Below are 17,500 nucleotides of genomic sequence, written 5' to 3' on the forward strand. Positions count from 1 at the left end.
ATAGGAAACTCTGAGTCTAACCCTGAACTCTGAGTTGATCTACTCTGAGATAGGAAACTCTGAGTTTAACCCTGAACTCTGAGTTGATCTACTCTGAGATAGGAAACTCTGAGTTTAACCCTGAACTCTGAGTTGATCTACTCTGAGACAGGAAACTCTGAGTCTAACCCTGAACTCTGAGTTGATCTACTCTGAGATAGGAAACTCTGAGTTTAACCCTGAACTCTGAGTTGATCTACTCTGAGATAGGAAACTCTGAGTCTAACCCTGAACTCTGAGTTGATCTACTCTGAGATAGGAAACTCTGAGTTTAACCCTGAACTCTGAGTTGATCTACTCTGAGACAGGAAACTCTGAGTTTAACCCTGAACTCTGAGTTGATCTACTCTGAGATAGGAAACTCTGAGTTTAACCCTGAACTCTGAGTTGATCTACTCTGAGATAGGAAACTCTGAGTTTAACCCTGAACTCTGAGTTGATCTACTCTGAGATAGGAAACTCTGAGTTTAACCCTGAACTCTGAGTTGATCTACTCTGAGATAGGAAACTCTGAGTTTAACCCTGAACTCTGAGTTGATCTACTCTGAGATAGGAAACTCTGAGTCTAACCCTGAACTCTGAGTTGATCTACTCTGAGATAGGAAACTCTGAGTTTAACCCTGAACTCTGAGTTGATCTACTCTGAGATAGGAAACTCTGAGTTTAACCCTGAACTCTGAGTTGATCTACTCTGAGATAGGAAACTCTGAGTTTAACCCTGAACTCTGAGTTGATCTACTCTGAGATAGGAAACTCTGAGTCTAACCCTGAACTCTGAGTTGATCTACTCTGGGATAGGAAACTCTGAGTCTAACCCTGAACTCTGAGTTGATCTACTCTGAGATAGGAAACTCTGAGTTTAACCCTGAACTCTGAGCTGATCTACTCTGAGATAGGAAACTCTGAGTTTAACCCTGAACTCTGAGTTGATCTACTCTGAGATAGGAAACTCTGAGTTTAACCCTGAACTCTGAGTTGATCTACTCTGAGATAGGAAACTCTGAGTCTAACCCTGAACTCTGAGTTGATCTACTCTGAGATAGGAAACTCTGAGTTTAACCCTGAACTCTGAGTTGATCTACTCTGAGATAGGAAACTCTGAGTTTAACCCTGAACTCTGAGTTGATCTACTCTGAGATAGGAAACTCTGAGTCTAACCCTGAACTCTGAGTTGATCTACTCTGAGATAGGAAACTCTGAGTTTAACCCTGAACTCTGAGTTGATCTACTCTGAGATAGGAAACTCTGAGTCTAACCCTGAACTCTGAGTTGATCTACTCTGAGATAGGAAACTCTGAGTCTAACCCTGAACTCTGAGTTGATCTACTCTGAGATAGGAAACTCTGAGTCTAACCCTGAACTCTGAGTTGATCTACTCTGAGATAGGAAACTCTGAGTTTAACCCTGAACTCTGAGTTGATCTACTCTGAGATAGGAAACTCTGAGTCTAACCCTGAACTCTGAGTTGATCTACTCTGAGATAGGAAACTCTGAGTCTAACCCTGAACTCTGAGTTGATCTACTCTGAGATAGGAAACTCTGAGTCTAACCCTGAACTCTGAGTTGATCTACTCTGAGATAGGAAACTCTGAGTTTAACCCTGAACTCTGAGTTGATCTACTCTGAGATAGGAAACTCTGAGTTTAACCCTGAACTCTGAGTTGATCTACTCTGAGACAGGAAACTCTGAGTCTAACCCTGAACTCTGAGTTGATCTACTCTGAGATAGGAAACTCTGAGTTTAACCCTGAACTCTGAGTTGATCTACTCTGAGATAGGAAACTCTGAGTCTAACCCTGAACTCTGAGTTGATCTACTCTGAGATAGGAAACTCTGAGTTTAACCCTGAACTCTGAGTTGATCTACTCTGAGACAGGAAACTCTGAGTTTAACCCTGAACTCTGAGTTGATCTACTCTGAGATAGGAAACTCTGAGTTTAACCCTGAACTCTGAGTTGATCTACTCTGAGATAGGAAACTCTGAGTTTAACCCTGAACTCTGAGTTGATCTACTCTGAGATAGGAAACTCTGAGTTTAACCCTGAACTCTGAGTTGATCTACTCTGAGATAGGAAACTCTGAGTTTAACCCTGAACTCTGAGTTGATCTACTCTGAGATAGGAAACTCTGAGTTTAACCCTGAACTCTGAGTTGATCTACTCTGAGATAGGAAACTCTGAGTTTAACCCTGAACTCTGAGTTGATCTACTCTGAGATAGGAAACTCTGAGTCTAACCCTGAACTCTGAGTTGATCTACTCTGGGATAGGAAACTCTGAGTCTAACCCTGAACTCTGAGTTGATCTACTCTGAGATAGGAAACTCTGAGTTTAACCCTGAACTCTGAGTTGATCTACTCTGAGATAGGAAACTCTGAGTCTAACCCTGAACTCTGAGTTGATCTACTCTGAGATAGGAAACTCTGAGTTTAACCCTGAACTCTGAGTTGATCTACTCTGAGATAGGAAACTCTGAGTCTAACCCTGAACTCTGAGTTGATCTACTCTGAGATAGGAAACTCTGAGTTTAACCCTGAACTCTGAGTTGATCTACTCTGAGATAGGAAACTCTGAGTCTAACCCTGAACTCTGAGTTGATCTACTCTGAGATAGGAAACTCTGAGTTTAACCCTGAACTCTGAGTTGATCTACTCTGAGATAGGAAACTCTGAGTTTAACCCTGAACTCTGAGTTGATCTACTCTGAGACAGGAAACTCTGAGTTTAACCCTGAACTCTGAGTTGATCTACTCTGAGATAGGAAACTCTGAGTTTAACCCTGAACTCTGAGTTGATCTACTCTGAGATAGGACCCTCTGAGTTTAACCCTGAACTCTGAGTTGATCTACTCTGAGATAGGAAACTCTGAGTCTAACCCGGAACTCTGAGTTGATCTACTCTGAGATAGGAAACTCTGAGTTTAACCCTGAACTCTGAGTTGATCTACTCTGAGATAGGAAACTCTGAGTCTAACCCTGAACTCTGAGTTGATCTACTCTGAGATAGGAAACTCTGAGTTTAACCCGGAACTCTGAGTTGATCTACTCTGAGATAGGAAACTCTGAGTTTAACCCTGAACTCTGAGTTGATCTACTCTGAGATAGGAAACTCTGAGTTTAACCCTGAACTCTGAGTTGATCTACTCTGAGATAGGAAACTCTGAGTTTAACCCTGAACTCTGAGTTGATCTACTCTGAGATAGGAAACTCTGAGTTTAACCCTGAACTCTGAGTTGATCTACTCTGAGATAGGAAGCTCTGAGTTTAACCCTGAACTCTGAGTTGATCTACTCTGAGATAGGAAACTCTGAGTCTAACCCTGAACTCTGAGTTGATCTACTCTGAGATAGGAAACTCTGAGTTTTCGGTTCCAGAACAGCAGATTTGCGTTAGGTTGATCAACTCAGAGTAGTTTGACCTGGAGTTAAGCGCGGGCACCACAAGTAAAAAAAGACATCAATGGAGCCCTGATTCGACGAGTCACCATGGCAACGGGGAAGCGAAGGGCTACGCTACAACTGCAACTGTAAATATTAATGCACTCATACGGAGAGTGTGAGCAGGTTCACAGTGTAACAACGCTGTAATATCACCATGGCAACGCTGCAGCAGCTAAAGAGAGGGAGACGGTGCGGGAGAACACTGCTGCTCGGGTCAGTGCATCAGTTTAAATGTAGTCCTGTTGCAGTCACAGTAATATCACCATGGCAACGGTTTGAGTTAGCTCTCTCTGTGAAACAGGCTAGAGTTACCCCTCTGTCTCTGGTTTGAGTTAGCTCTCTCTGTGAAACAGGCTAGAGTTACCCCTCTGTCTCTGGTTTGAGTTAGCTCTCTCTCTGTGAAACAGGCTAGAGTTACCCCTCTGTCTCTGGTTTGAGTTAGCTCTCTCTGTGAAACAGGCTAGAGTTACCCCTCTGTCTCTGGTTTGAGTTAGCTCTCTCTGTGAAACAGGCTAGAGTTACCCCTCTGTCTCTGGTTTGAGTTAGCTCTCTCTGTGAAACGGGCTAGAGTTACCCCTCTGTCTCTGGTTTGAGTTAGCTCTCTCTGTGAAACAGGCTAGAGTTACCCCTCTGTCTCTGGTTTGAGTTACCTCTCTCTGTGAAACAGGCTAGAGTTACCCCTCTGTCTCTGGTTTGAGTTAGCTCTCTCTGTGAAACAGGCTAGAGTTACCCCTCTGTCTCTGGTTTGAGTTAGCTCTCTCTGTGAAACAGGCTAGAGTTACCCCTCTGTCTCTGGTTTGAGTTAGCTCTCTCTGTGAAACAGGCTAGAGTCACCCCTCTGTCTCTGGTTTGAGTTAGCTCTCTCTGTGAAACAGGCTAGAGTTACCCCTCTGTCTCTGGTTTGAGTTAGCTCTCTCTGTGAAACGGGCTAGAGTTACCCCTCTGTCTCTGGTTTGAGTTAGCTCTCTCTGTGAAACAGGCTAGAGTTACCCCTCTGTCTCTGGTTTGAGTTACCTCTCTCTGTGAAACAGGCTAGAGTTACCCCTCTGTCTCTGGTTTGAGTTACCTCTCTCTGTGAAACGGGCTAGAGTTACCCCTCTGTCTCTGGTTTGAGTTAGCTCTCTCTGTGAAACAGGCTAGAGTTACCCCTCTGTCTCTGGTTTGAGTTAGCTCTCTCTGTGAAACAGGCTAGAGTTACCCCTCTGTCTCTGGTTTGAGTTACCTCTCTCTGTGAAACAGGCTAGAGTTACCCCTCTGTCTCTGGTTTGAGTTAGCTCTCTCTGTGAAACAGGCTAGAGTTACCCCTCTGTCTCTGGTTTGAGTTAGCTCTCTCTGTGAAACAGGCTAGAGTTACCCCTCTGTCTCTGGTTTGAGTTAGCTCTCTTTGTGAAACAGGCTAGAGTTACCCCTCTGTCTCTGGTTTGAGTTAGCTCTCTCTGTGAAACAGGCTAGAGTTACCCCTCTCTCTCTGGTTTGAGTTAGCTCTCTTTGTGAAACAGGCTAGAGTTACCCCTCTCTCTCTGGTTTGAGTTAGCTCTCTCTGTGAAACAGGCTAGAGTTACCCCTCTGTCTCTGGTTTGAGTTAGCTCTCTCTGTGAAACAGGCCCCAGAACAAAGTTTTGTTTTGTTGTTTTGTACCTTTGTTCATCAGCTTCACAGAATTCTCCTCGTCTGCTCTTTGAGTTCGGTTTCTGTCCTGAAAGAACTGGAAAAACTCCTGAAACACCGACAGGAAACAGGAAAAGCATCAAAAACACACGACAGGAAACAGGAAACATCAAAAACACACGACAGGAAACAGGAAACATCAAAAACACATGACAGGAAACAGGAAACATCAAAAACACATGACAGGAAACAGGAAACGCATCAAAAACACATGACAGGAAACAGGAAACACATCAAAAACACATGACAGGAAACAGGAAACGCATCAAAAACACACGACAGGAAACAGGAAACACATCAAAAACACACGACAGGAAACAGGAAACACATCAAAAACACACGACAGGAAACAGGAAAAGCATCAAAAACACACGACAGGAAACAGGAAACATCAAAAACACACGACAGGAAACAGGAAACACATCAAAAACACATGACAGGAAACAGGAAACGCATCAAAAACACACGACAGGAAACAGGAAACACATCAAAAACACATGACAGGAAACAGGAAACACATCAAAAACACACGACAGGAAACAGGAAACACATCAAAAACACACGACAGGAAACAGGAAACACATCAAAAACACACAGGAAACAGGAAATACATCAAAAACACATGACAGTGTGTGCTTGTAGCATAGTTGCTACTTCCTTCTTCCAGCCACAGCATAGAGCCTCTGGGGTGAAAGGAGGTGCAGCTACCTCTCCACCACCCAGAGTCCTGCAGCGCCTCCCCAGCCTGTGGGAAAATAGCACGGCCAGATTGGGCTCAACCCATCTACGGTTGGGATACTCCAAACAAGAACCTGTGGAGACGACGGCACCAGGCCGTCACCAGCAGACGTGCTCTGGCAGTCTTCTGCAACTCCCCACTGAAGGTCGTTCCTTATTGCGGTCGAAAACACAGGAGAAAGACATGACATTGATCTCACCACTGCAACCTGGAGCGCCTGCACACTTTGGATGCGTGTGATGACTCTTGTTGTTCCGAAGAAGGACAGCACTGGTTGCACATGAGCTACAAAGATACAACATCGATATCCTAGCTCTCAGCGAAACCTGCTTCCATGCAGAGGATTCCATAACAGAGGCAGGAGAAGGCTGCACCTTCTTCTGGAGAAGGCTGCACCTTCTTTTGGAGAGGGCTGCACCTTCTTCTGGAGAGGGCTGCACCTTCTTCTGGAGAAGGCTGCACCTTCTTTTGGAGAGGGCTGCACCTTCTTCTGGAGAGGGGTGCACCTTCTCCTGGAGAAGGCTGCACCTTCTTCTGGAGAAGGCTGCACCTTCTTTTGGAGAGGGCTGCACCTTCTTCTGGAGAGGGCTGCACCTTCTTCTGGAGAGGGCTGCACCTTCTTCTGGAGAGGGGTGCACCTTCTTCTGGGGAGGGGTGCACCTTCTTCTGGAGAGGGCTGCACCTTCTTCTGGAGAAGGCTGCACCTTCTTCTGGAGAGGGCTGCAGCTTCTTCTGGAGAGGGGTGCACCTTCTTCTGGGGAGGGGTGCACCTTCTTCTGGAGAGGGCTGCAGCTTCTTCTGGGGAGGGCTGCACCTTCTTCTGGAGAGGGCTGCAGCTTCTTCTGGAGAGGGCTGCACCTTCTTCTGGGGAGGGCTGCACCTTCTTCTGGAGAGGGCTGCAGCTTCTTCTGGAGAGGGCTGCACCTTCTTCTGGGGAGGGCTGCACCTTCTTCTGGAGGTGTGTGTGTGTGTGTGTGTGTGTGTGTGTGTGTGTGTGTGTGTGTGTGTGTGTGTGTGTGTGTGTGTGTGTGTGTGTGTGTGTGTGTGTGTGTGTGTGTGTGTGTGTGTGTGTGTTACCAGTTTAGGCAGCAGCATGTAGGAGAGGACGGACAGAAAAATAACGACACAGGCTGTGATGAAATAACCGAACGCTGCGTCCTGAAGCTCTGAGCCGCCTGAAGGACAGAAATGATGACATCATCATAATTATTATTATTATCATTATTATTATTATTATCATTATTATTATTATCGTTATTATTATTATTGAATAAGGAGCTCAGTGCGTGCGTGCGTGATCAGACTTGCGATGGCGCAGATCATGGCGAAGGCGGCGAAGGTCCCAGCGAGTCCCTGACCGCTCATGATGGGCGTCGTGTACAAGGCCGGCAACAACCCGGCCATCCCGAACAGACTGCCCTGGAGCACCGCCCCGAAGGCTGTCAACAAACAAACAAACAGATAAACAAACAAACAAACAACTAAACAAACAACCACATAAACAAACAAACAAACAAACAAACAGATAAACAAACAAACAAACAAACAGATAAACAAACAAACAAACAGATAAACAAACAAACAGATAAACAAACAAACAACCAGATAAAAACAAACAAACAAACAAAAAAACAGATAAACAAACAAACAACCAGATAAAAAAACAAACAACCAGATAAAAACAAACAAACAGATAAACAAACAAACAACCAGATAAAAAACAAACAAACAACCAGATAAAAACAAACAGATAAACAAACAAACAAACAACCAGATAAACAAACAAACAACCAGATAAAAAACAAACAAACAGATAAACAAACAGATAAACAAACAAACAACCAGATAAAAACAAACAAACAACCAGATAAAAACAAACAAACAACCAGATAAAAAACAAACAAACAGATAAACAAACAGATAAACAAACAAACAAACAGATAAACAAACAAACAAACAAACAGATAAACAAGCAGATAAACAAACAAACAGATAAACAAACAAACAACCAGATAAAAACAATCAAACAAACAAAAAACAGATAAACAAACAAACAAACAGATAAAAAACAAGCAAACAAACAAACAGATAAACAAACAGATAAACAAACAAACAACCAGATAAAAACAATCAAACAAACAAAAAAACAGATAAACAAACAAACAACCAGATAAAAAAACAAACAAACAGATAAACAAACAAACAAACAGATAAACAAACAAACAGATAAACAAGCAGATAAACAAACAAACAGATAAACAAACAAACAACCAGATAAAAACAAACAAACAAACAAAAAAACAGATAAACAAACAAACAACCAGATAAAAAAACAAACAACCAGATAAAAACAAACAAACAGATAAACAAACAAACAACCAGATAAAAAACAAACAAACAACCAGATAAAAACAAACAGATAAACAAACAAACAAACAACCAGATAAACAAACAAACAACCAGATAAAAAACAAACAAACAGATAAACAAACAGATAAACAAACAAACAACCAGATAAAAACAAACAAACAACCAGATAAAAACAAACAAACAGATAAACAAACAAACAAACAGATAAAAACAATCAAACAAACAAAAAACAGATAAACAAACAAACAAACAGATAAAAAACAAGCAAACAAACAAACAGATAAACAAACAGATAAACAAACAAACAACCAGATAAAAACAATCAAACAAACAAAAAACAGATAAACAAACAAACAAACAGATAAAAAACAAGCAAACAAACAAACAGATAAACAAACAGATAAACAAACAAACAACCAGATAAAAACAATCAAACAAACAAAAAAACAGATAAACAAACAAACAACCAGATAAAAAAACAAACAAACAGATAAACAAACAAACAAACAGATAAACAAACAAACAGATAAACAAGCAGATAAACAAACAAACAGATAAACAAACAAACAACCAGATAAAAACAAACAAACAAACAAAAAAACAGATAAACAAACAAACAACCAGATAAAAAAACAAACAACCAGATAAAAACAAACAAACAGATAAACAAACAAACAACCAGATAAAAAACAAACAAACAACCAGATAAAAACAAACAGATAAACAAACAAACAAACAACCAGATAAACAAACAAACAACCAGATAAAAAACAAACAAACAACCAGATAAAAACAAACAGATAAACAAACAAACAAACAACCAGATAAACAAACAAACAACCAGATAAAAAACAAACAAACAGATAAACAAACAGATAAACAAACAAACAACCAGATAAAAACAAACAAACAACCAGATAAAAACAAACAAACAGATAAACAAACAAACAAACAGATAAAAACAATCAAACAAACAAAAAACAGATAAACAAACAAACAAACAGATAAAAAACAAGCAAACAAACAAACAGATAAACAAACAGATAAACAAACAAACAACCAGATAAAAACAATCAAACAAACAAAAAACAGATAAACAAACAAACAAACAGATAAAAAACAAGCAAACAAACAAACAGATAAACAAACAGATAAACAAACAAACAACCAGATAAAAACAATCAAACAAACAAAAAAACAGATAAACAAACAAACAACCAGATAAAAAAACAAACAAACAGATAAACAAACAAACAAACAGATAAACAAACAAACAGATAAACAAGCAGATAAACAAACAAACAGATAAACAAACAAACAACCAGATAAAAACAAACAAACAAACAAAAAAACAGATAAACAAACAAACAACCAGATAAAAAAACAAACAACCAGATAAAAACAAACAAACAGATAAACAAACAAACAACCAGATAAAAAACAAACAAACAACCAGATAAAAACAAACAGATAAACAAACAAACAAACAACCAGATAAACAAACAAACAACCAGATAAAAAACAAACAAACAGATAAACAAACAGATAAACAAACAAACAACCAGATAAAAAACAAACAAACAACCAGATAAAAACAAACAGATAAACAAACAAACAAACAACCAGATAAACAAACAAACAACCAGATAAAAAACAAACAAACAGATAAACAAACAAACAACCAGATAAAAACAAACAAACAACCAGATAAAAAACAAACAAACAGATAAACAAACAGATAAAAACAAACAAACTAACAGATAAAGAAACAGACGGAGCGACTCACAGTTGATGATGACGATCTTCACCATGGTGACGGAGAAGAAGGTCGTCGGCTCCAGAGGAACCTTGACGAGGACGGCGGTCGCCATGAAGACGAACATGATGACGAGCAGACTGCCGAGGACCCGCAGACGCTGAGGGACCCTGAGAACGGGAGCAGTGTTACTGTTGTTGTTGTTGTTGGTGGTGGTGTTGTTGTTGGTGGTGGTGTTTGTGTTGTTGTTGTTGTTGTTGTTGTTGGTGGTGTTGTTACTGTTGTTGTTGTTGTTGGGGTTGTTGTTGTTGTTGTTAGTGTTGTTGGTGTTGGTGTTGTTGGGGTTGTTGTTGTTGTTGTTGTTACTGTTGTTGTTGTTGTTGTTGTTGTTGGTGGTGGTGGTGGTGTTGTTACTGTTGTTACTGTTGTTGTTTTTGTTGGGGTTGTTGTTGTTGGTGGTGGTGGTGTTGGGGTTGTTGGTGTTGTTGTTGGTGTTGGTGTTGTTACTGTTGTTGTTGTTGTTGGTGGTGGTGTTGTTGTTAGTGTTGTTACTGTTGTTGGTGTTGTTGTTGTTGGTGGTGTTGTTGTTAGTGTTGTTACTGTTGTTGTTGTTGTTGTTGTTCTTGGGGTTGTTGTTGTTGTTGTTGTTGGGGATGTTGGTGGTGTTGTTAGTGTTGTTACTGTTGTTGTTGGGGTTGTTGTTGTTGTTAGTGTTGTTACTGTTGTTGTTGTGGTTGTTGTTGTTGTTGTTGTTAGTGTTGTTGGTGTTGTTGTTACTGTTGTTGTTGTTGGTGTTGTTGTTAGTGTTGTTACTGTTGGTGGTGGTGGTGTTGTTGGTGTTGTTGTTGTTGGTGGTTTTGTTACTGTTGTTGTTGTTGTTGGTGGTGGTGGTGTTGTTAGTGTTGTTACTGTTGTTGTTGTTGTTGTTGTTGTTCTTGGGGTTGTTGTTGTTGTTGTTGTTGTTGGGGATGTTGGTGGTGTTGTTAGTGTTGTTACTGTTGTTGTTGGGGTTGTTGTTGTTGTTAGTGTTGTTACTGTTGTTGTTGTGGTTGTTGTTGTTGTTGTTGTTGTTAGTATTGTTGGTGTTGTTGTTACTGTTGTTGTTGTTGGTGTTGTTGTTAGTGTTGTTACTGTTGGTGGTGGTGTTGTTGGTGTTGTTGTTGTTGGTGTTGTTGGTTTTGTTACTGTTGTTGTTGTTGTTGGTGGTGGTGTTGTTTAAGTTGGTGGTGGTGTTGTTAGTGTTGTTACTGTTGTTGTTGTTGTTGTTGTTGGGGTTGTTGTTGTTGTTGGGGTTGTTGTTGTTGTTGTTGGTGGTGTTGTTGGTGGGGTTGTTGGTGTTTGTGTTGGTGTTGTTGTTGTTGTCGTCGACCCCTGCGCTCTTCTTCGGTGGTGGTACTCACAGCGACAGCAGGAAGGAGTTGAGGCAGGTGCAGAGCAGCAGCGGCAGCATGGCGCACAGCGTCATCACGTTGTTGAATTTGGCCTCCAGGACGCTGCGACTCTCCTCGGCTGCCTCCGTCTGATTGGCTGACGACTCGACCAATGAGGGCTCCTTCAGACGGCTGGTGAAGTACTGGGGACAGACAGACGCTGCGTTAAATCCACCACCACACGATGTCACACCTCTGTGTGAGAGAGGGCGGACCCACGGGCGATCAACGCCGTGTGTAAACAAATCAGATGATGTCACTTCCTGTTGTGACTCACTGGGCCACAGATGTGAAACTTAAGCAGAATTTAAAGTTTGCTGTGTCATGGCGGAGCGTGCAGGTCGCCACAGCAACACTGTTCCACGGAAACACAAAAGCTTTTTGCGTCGTGCATCTTCAGATCCTGTCGATCAGATCTGAGATCTGTTGAATTCTGTTACGCAAAGTTTCAAACCTGCAAAGAGCCTGAGCGGCGTGTTGTCACATGACATCATCAGGTGATTTAGCGTAATTATCAGTGACGGGTTACAGCGACCACGTCTGAAACAAATGTGCTAATCCGTCTACGAGGAGTCAAAATTCAAAATGGCCGACTTCATGTTGGGCGGAGTTCACAGAAACTTACGTGAGTGTTCGCAGAGTTACGTGCACTTTCAAGAATACAGGAATATTATCATGAATCTGCACACAGAGCGGGTCTGGACCACATCGATGATCTACATCTAAACATTCATCCGTCAAACGTGATCCTTCGTCTAACGTCAGGAACAGACGGAGGACGCAGTCCACCTCGACACGTGTTCAAAGGCTCAAAGGACGAGCGCACGTGCCAAACCCACATCAGAACATCCAATCAAAACAATAACTCTGAACACGCGTCCACAGTCAGCAGCGAGATGGGAAGTCGTACCATGGTCGCAGTCATGAAGAAGTTCCATGGGAGCAGCGTTCCCAAACCAAGCATGAAGAAGACGAGCCAGACGCCAAAACACCTGCAGGACGACACCAGAACCCATCAGAACCACATCAGAACCACGTCAGAACCCCATCAGACACATCAAACACATCAGACACATCAAACACATCAAACACATCAAACACATCAGACACATCAGACACATCAGACACATCAGACACATCAAACACATCAGACACATCAAACACATCAGACACATCAGACACATCAAACACATCAAACACATCAGACACATCAAACACATCAGACACATCAGACACATCAAACACATCAGACACATCAGACACATCAAACACATCAAACACATCAGACACATCAGACACATCAGACACATCAAACACATCAGACACATCAGACACATCAAACACATCTGACACATCAGACACATCAGACACATCAGACACATCAGACACATCAAACACATCTGACACATCAAACACATCAGACACATCAAACACATCAGACACATCAAACACATCAGACACATCAGACACATCAGACACATCAGACACATCAAACACATCAAACACATCAAACACATCAGACACATCAAACACATCAGACACATCAAACACATCAAACACAGACACATCAAACACATCAGACACATCAGACACATCAGACACATCAGACACATCAAACACATCAAACACATCAAACACATCAGACACATCAGACACATCAGACACATCAGACACATCAGACACATCAAACACATCAAACACATCAGACACATCAGACACATCAAACACATCAGACACATCAAACACAGACACATCAAACACATCAGACACATCAGACACATCAGACACATCAAACACATCAAACACATCAGACACATCAGACACATCAGACACATCAGACACATCAAACACATCAGATACATCAAACACATCAGACACATCAGACACATCAAACACATCAGACACATCAAACACATCAGACACATCAGACACATCAAACACATCAAACACATCAGACACATCAGACACATCAAACACATCAAACACATCAGACACATCAAACACATCAGACACATCAGACACATCAAACACATCAGACACATCAGACACATCAAACACATCAGACACATCAAACACATCAAACACATCAAACACATCAGACACATCAGACACATCAGACACATCAGACACATCAGACACATCAAACACATCAGACACATCAGACACATCAGACACATCAAACACATCAAACACATCAGACACATCAAACACATCAAACACATCAGACACATCAAACACATCAAACACATCAAACACATCAGACACATCAGACACATCAGACACATCAAACACATCAAACACATCAGACACATCAAACACATCAAACACATCAAACACATCAAACACATCAGACACATCAGACACATCAAACACATCAAACACATCAAACACATCAGACACATCAGACACATCAGACACATCAGACACATCAGACACATCAAACACATCAAACACATCAGACACATCAGACACATCAAACACATCAAACACATCAAACACATCAGACACATCAGACACATCAGACACATCAAACACATCAGACACATCAGACACATCAGACACATCAGACACATCAAACACATCAAACACATCAGACACATCAGACACATCAAACACATCAGACACATCAGACACATCAAACACATCAGACACATCAAACACATCAGACACATCAAACACATCAGACACATCAAACACATCAGACACATCAGACACATCAGACACATCACACACATCAAACACATCAGACACATCAGACACATCAGACACATCAGACACATCAAACACATCAAACACATCAGACACATCAAACACATCAGACACATCAAACACATCAGACACATCAGACACATCAAACACATCAGACACATCAAACACATCAGACACATCAAACACATCAGACACATCAAACACATCAGACACATCAGACACATCAAACACATCAAACACATCAGACACATCAGACACATCAAACACATCAGACACATCAGACACATCAAACACATCAAACACATCAGACACATCAGACACATCAGACACATCAAACACATCAGACACATCAAACACATCAGACACATCAGACACATCAGACACATCAGACACATCAAACACATCAAACACATCAAACACATCAGACACATCAAACACATCAAACACATCAGACACATCAGACACATCAGACACATCAGACACATCAGACACATCAAACACATCAAACACATCAAACACATCAAACACATCAGACACATCAAACACATCAGACACATCAGACACATCAAACACATCAAACACATCAAACACATCAAACACATCAGACACATCAAACACATCAGACACATCAGACACATCAGACACATCAAACACATCAGACACATCAAACACATCAGACACATCAGACACATCAGACACATCAGACACATCAGACACATCAGACACATCAGACACATCAAACACATCAGACACATCAGACACATCAGACACATCAAACACATCAAACACATCAAACACATCAGACACATCAAACACATCAGATACATCAGACACATCAAACACATCAAACACATCAAACACATCAGACACATCAGACACATCAAACACCTGTGTCCGTCACGTTGTTTGTGTTTCCAGTTTCATTTTCGTCTCTGAATTATTATAAATAAATAAATAAATAAACTGTGGAAAGATTAAAGTCAGACTCACTTGTCTCTCGGGGCGCTGACGGCCATTTTCACTGATTCAGCCTCAGCAGCTCTTCACTGATTCAACCTCAGCAGCTCTTCACTGATTTAACCTCAGCAGCTCTTCACTGATTCAACCTCAGCAGCTCTTCACTGATGTAACCTCAGCAGCTCTGATTCAACCTCAGCAGCTCTGATTCAACCTCAGCAGCTCTTCACTGATTCAACCTCAGCAGCTCTGATTTAACCTCAGCAGCTCTTCACTGATTCAACCTCAGCAGCTCTGATGTAACCTCAGCAGCTCTGATTTAACCTCAGCAGCTCTTCACTGATTTAACCTCAGCAGCTCTGATTTAACCTCAGCAGCTCTTCACTGATTCAACCTCAGCAGCTCTTCACTGATTCAACCTCAGCAGCTCTGATTGAACCTCAGCAGCTCTTCACTGATTTAACCTCAGCAGCTCTTCACTGATTCAACCTCAGCAGCTCTGATTCAACCTCAGCAGCTCTTCACTGATGTAACCTCAGCAGCTCTTCACTGATTCAACCTCAGCAGCTCTGATGTAACCTCAGCAGCTCGTCAGTGACTTGAACCTCAGCAGCTCGTCGGTGACTTGAACCTCAGCAGCTCTGATGTAACCTCAGCAGCTCGTCAGTGACTTGAACCTCAGCAGCTCTGATTTAACCTCAGCAGCTCGTCGGTGACTTGAACCTCAGCAGCTCGTCGGTGACTTGAACCTCAGCAGCTCGTCGGTGACTTGAACCTCAGCAGCTCATCAGTGACTTGAACCTCAGCAGCTCGTCGGTGAATTGAACCTCAGCAGCTCTGATTGAACCTCAGCAGCTCGTCGGTGACTTGAACCTCAGCAGCTCGTCGGTGACTTGAACCTCAGCAGCTCGTCGGTGTCTTGAACCTCAGCAGCTCGTGTGGAGACACTTCCTGTCGGGTGGATCCTCGGCTCTTGTTTGTGCTCGCTCAGCAGAATCACTTCTTCAGTCTCGTGACCTTTGACCTCTGCTATCAGAGCCGTGGACTTTGTTTCTGTGTAAACGACGACGAGTGATAACAGCAGCTGCAGGGGGAGCGTCCTCTGAACCGTGTTTAAATATTAGTTTCATTATAATATAAATAAATACATAAATACATATATATATATGTATTTATGTATTTATTTATACATTTGTTTCTGTGATAACAGCAGCTGCAGGGGGAGCGTCCTCTGAACCGTGTTTAAATATTAAACCCTCATATTATTAGAGTTAGATTATATTATTATCATTATTAAATATGTATATATATCTATATAAAGGGCATGTGGTGCAAAAATGTTTGACCTCAGTAAACATTGTTAGTTTATACATATAGGTTTCCTGTTGCCGTGGATACCCATGGTACGGTGTGGGCCAGATGTACTTACATACAGAATGTCATTTTCAACCCTGACCCTGGATCAGAGTCTTGTTTCCCCTCCTCATCCTTAACCTGCTTCAGGAAAGACAGAGGAGGATCAGACATTTGCAGCTGGTTCATGTCATTGGGGATATCCCACTGACCCTCACAGGCTCGGGGAGGTCCCTCCCTTTGTGTGGCGCCTTCTCTCTCTGCGACGCTGTCGCCGTGGTTTTCTTGGGCCGTTGGAACCACCCTCACACAGATCACCATAAAGGTCTGGGAGGGGCTCCAGGCCAGCTTTACCTGGGACCTCGTTACCATAGATGCAATCAACAGCACTTGTAGCAAAAACGCCCGCCCATCTACGACTGTGGTAGCCTCAGATGTGGGGTAGGATTCTTGATCCCCATGAACACATTCAATGTCAGCTTAGTTCCCAGAGTCAGTCCCACTGTCTCTCAGATGGCATTTCTTAATCAGTGACATGAACTCCCGTTATCTAACAAGGCCAACACCTGGACCTATTTACAGTGACACGGTGCAAACAGGCACCTGAACACGTCTGGCTCTGTACACACTTCTCTGTAGGGAACATAGCAATAACCAGACAGTTTAGGGTTTTAGAGGGCAGTCTGAGGCCTTGGGGCCGTAGTAAAAGATTATTTCCACACGACTGGTATTAGCCTGTTGCCCCCCCCCCCCCTCCCCCCCACACTAGTCTGCTGACCCGCACCTTCCCTTGGGTCCCATAGTTACTCTACTTCTGACCTTCTTGCCGGCTTTCTCCTTGTCCTCTGTTTGGCGGCCGCTATTGGGACCTGGTCAGTACTCGCCTCCGGGCATCGACGTACTGGGTTGGAAGCTCCGCTGCCTCTAAACCGGTGGCGGGCTCTCCCTCCTGGACCCTCGTGCAGATGTCGGATAGAAACAATCTTAGCAGCTGCTCCAACACGATGGCTTCTCCGATGTCCTCCACGCTGCACTGGTCTGGC

General features: G+C 42.3%; 1 protein-coding gene across 1 annotated transcript in view; it reads right to left on the bottom strand.

Moving 5' to 3' along the window:
- The window catches only part of LOC310962037 (equilibrative nucleoside transporter 1-like), a gene marked incomplete at both ends in the record, with an annotated part of 27,604 nt that extends 12,441 nt beyond the window's left edge, over nt 1–15,163 (bottom strand). The window contains 7 exons of the mRNA XM_083934385.1: nt 5,114–5,192; nt 6,960–7,057; nt 7,187–7,321; nt 10,039–10,178; nt 11,409–11,581; nt 12,349–12,430; nt 15,138–15,163. Of these exons, the coding sequence (XP_083790511.1) occupies nt 5,114–5,192; nt 6,960–7,057; nt 7,187–7,321; nt 10,039–10,178; nt 11,409–11,581; nt 12,349–12,430; nt 15,138–15,163 (733 nt within the window). The remainder of the gene's footprint in view (nt 1–5,113; nt 5,193–6,959; nt 7,058–7,186; nt 7,322–10,038; nt 10,179–11,408; nt 11,582–12,348; nt 12,431–15,137) is intronic.
- Nucleotides 15,164–17,500: the final 2,337 nt, after the last annotated feature.

The sequence above is a fragment of the Echiichthys vipera genome, assembly GCF_963691815.1.
Source record: "Echiichthys vipera genome assembly, chromosome: 2".
Classification (NCBI taxonomy): domain Eukaryota; kingdom Metazoa; phylum Chordata; class Actinopteri; order Perciformes; family Trachinidae; genus Echiichthys; species Echiichthys vipera.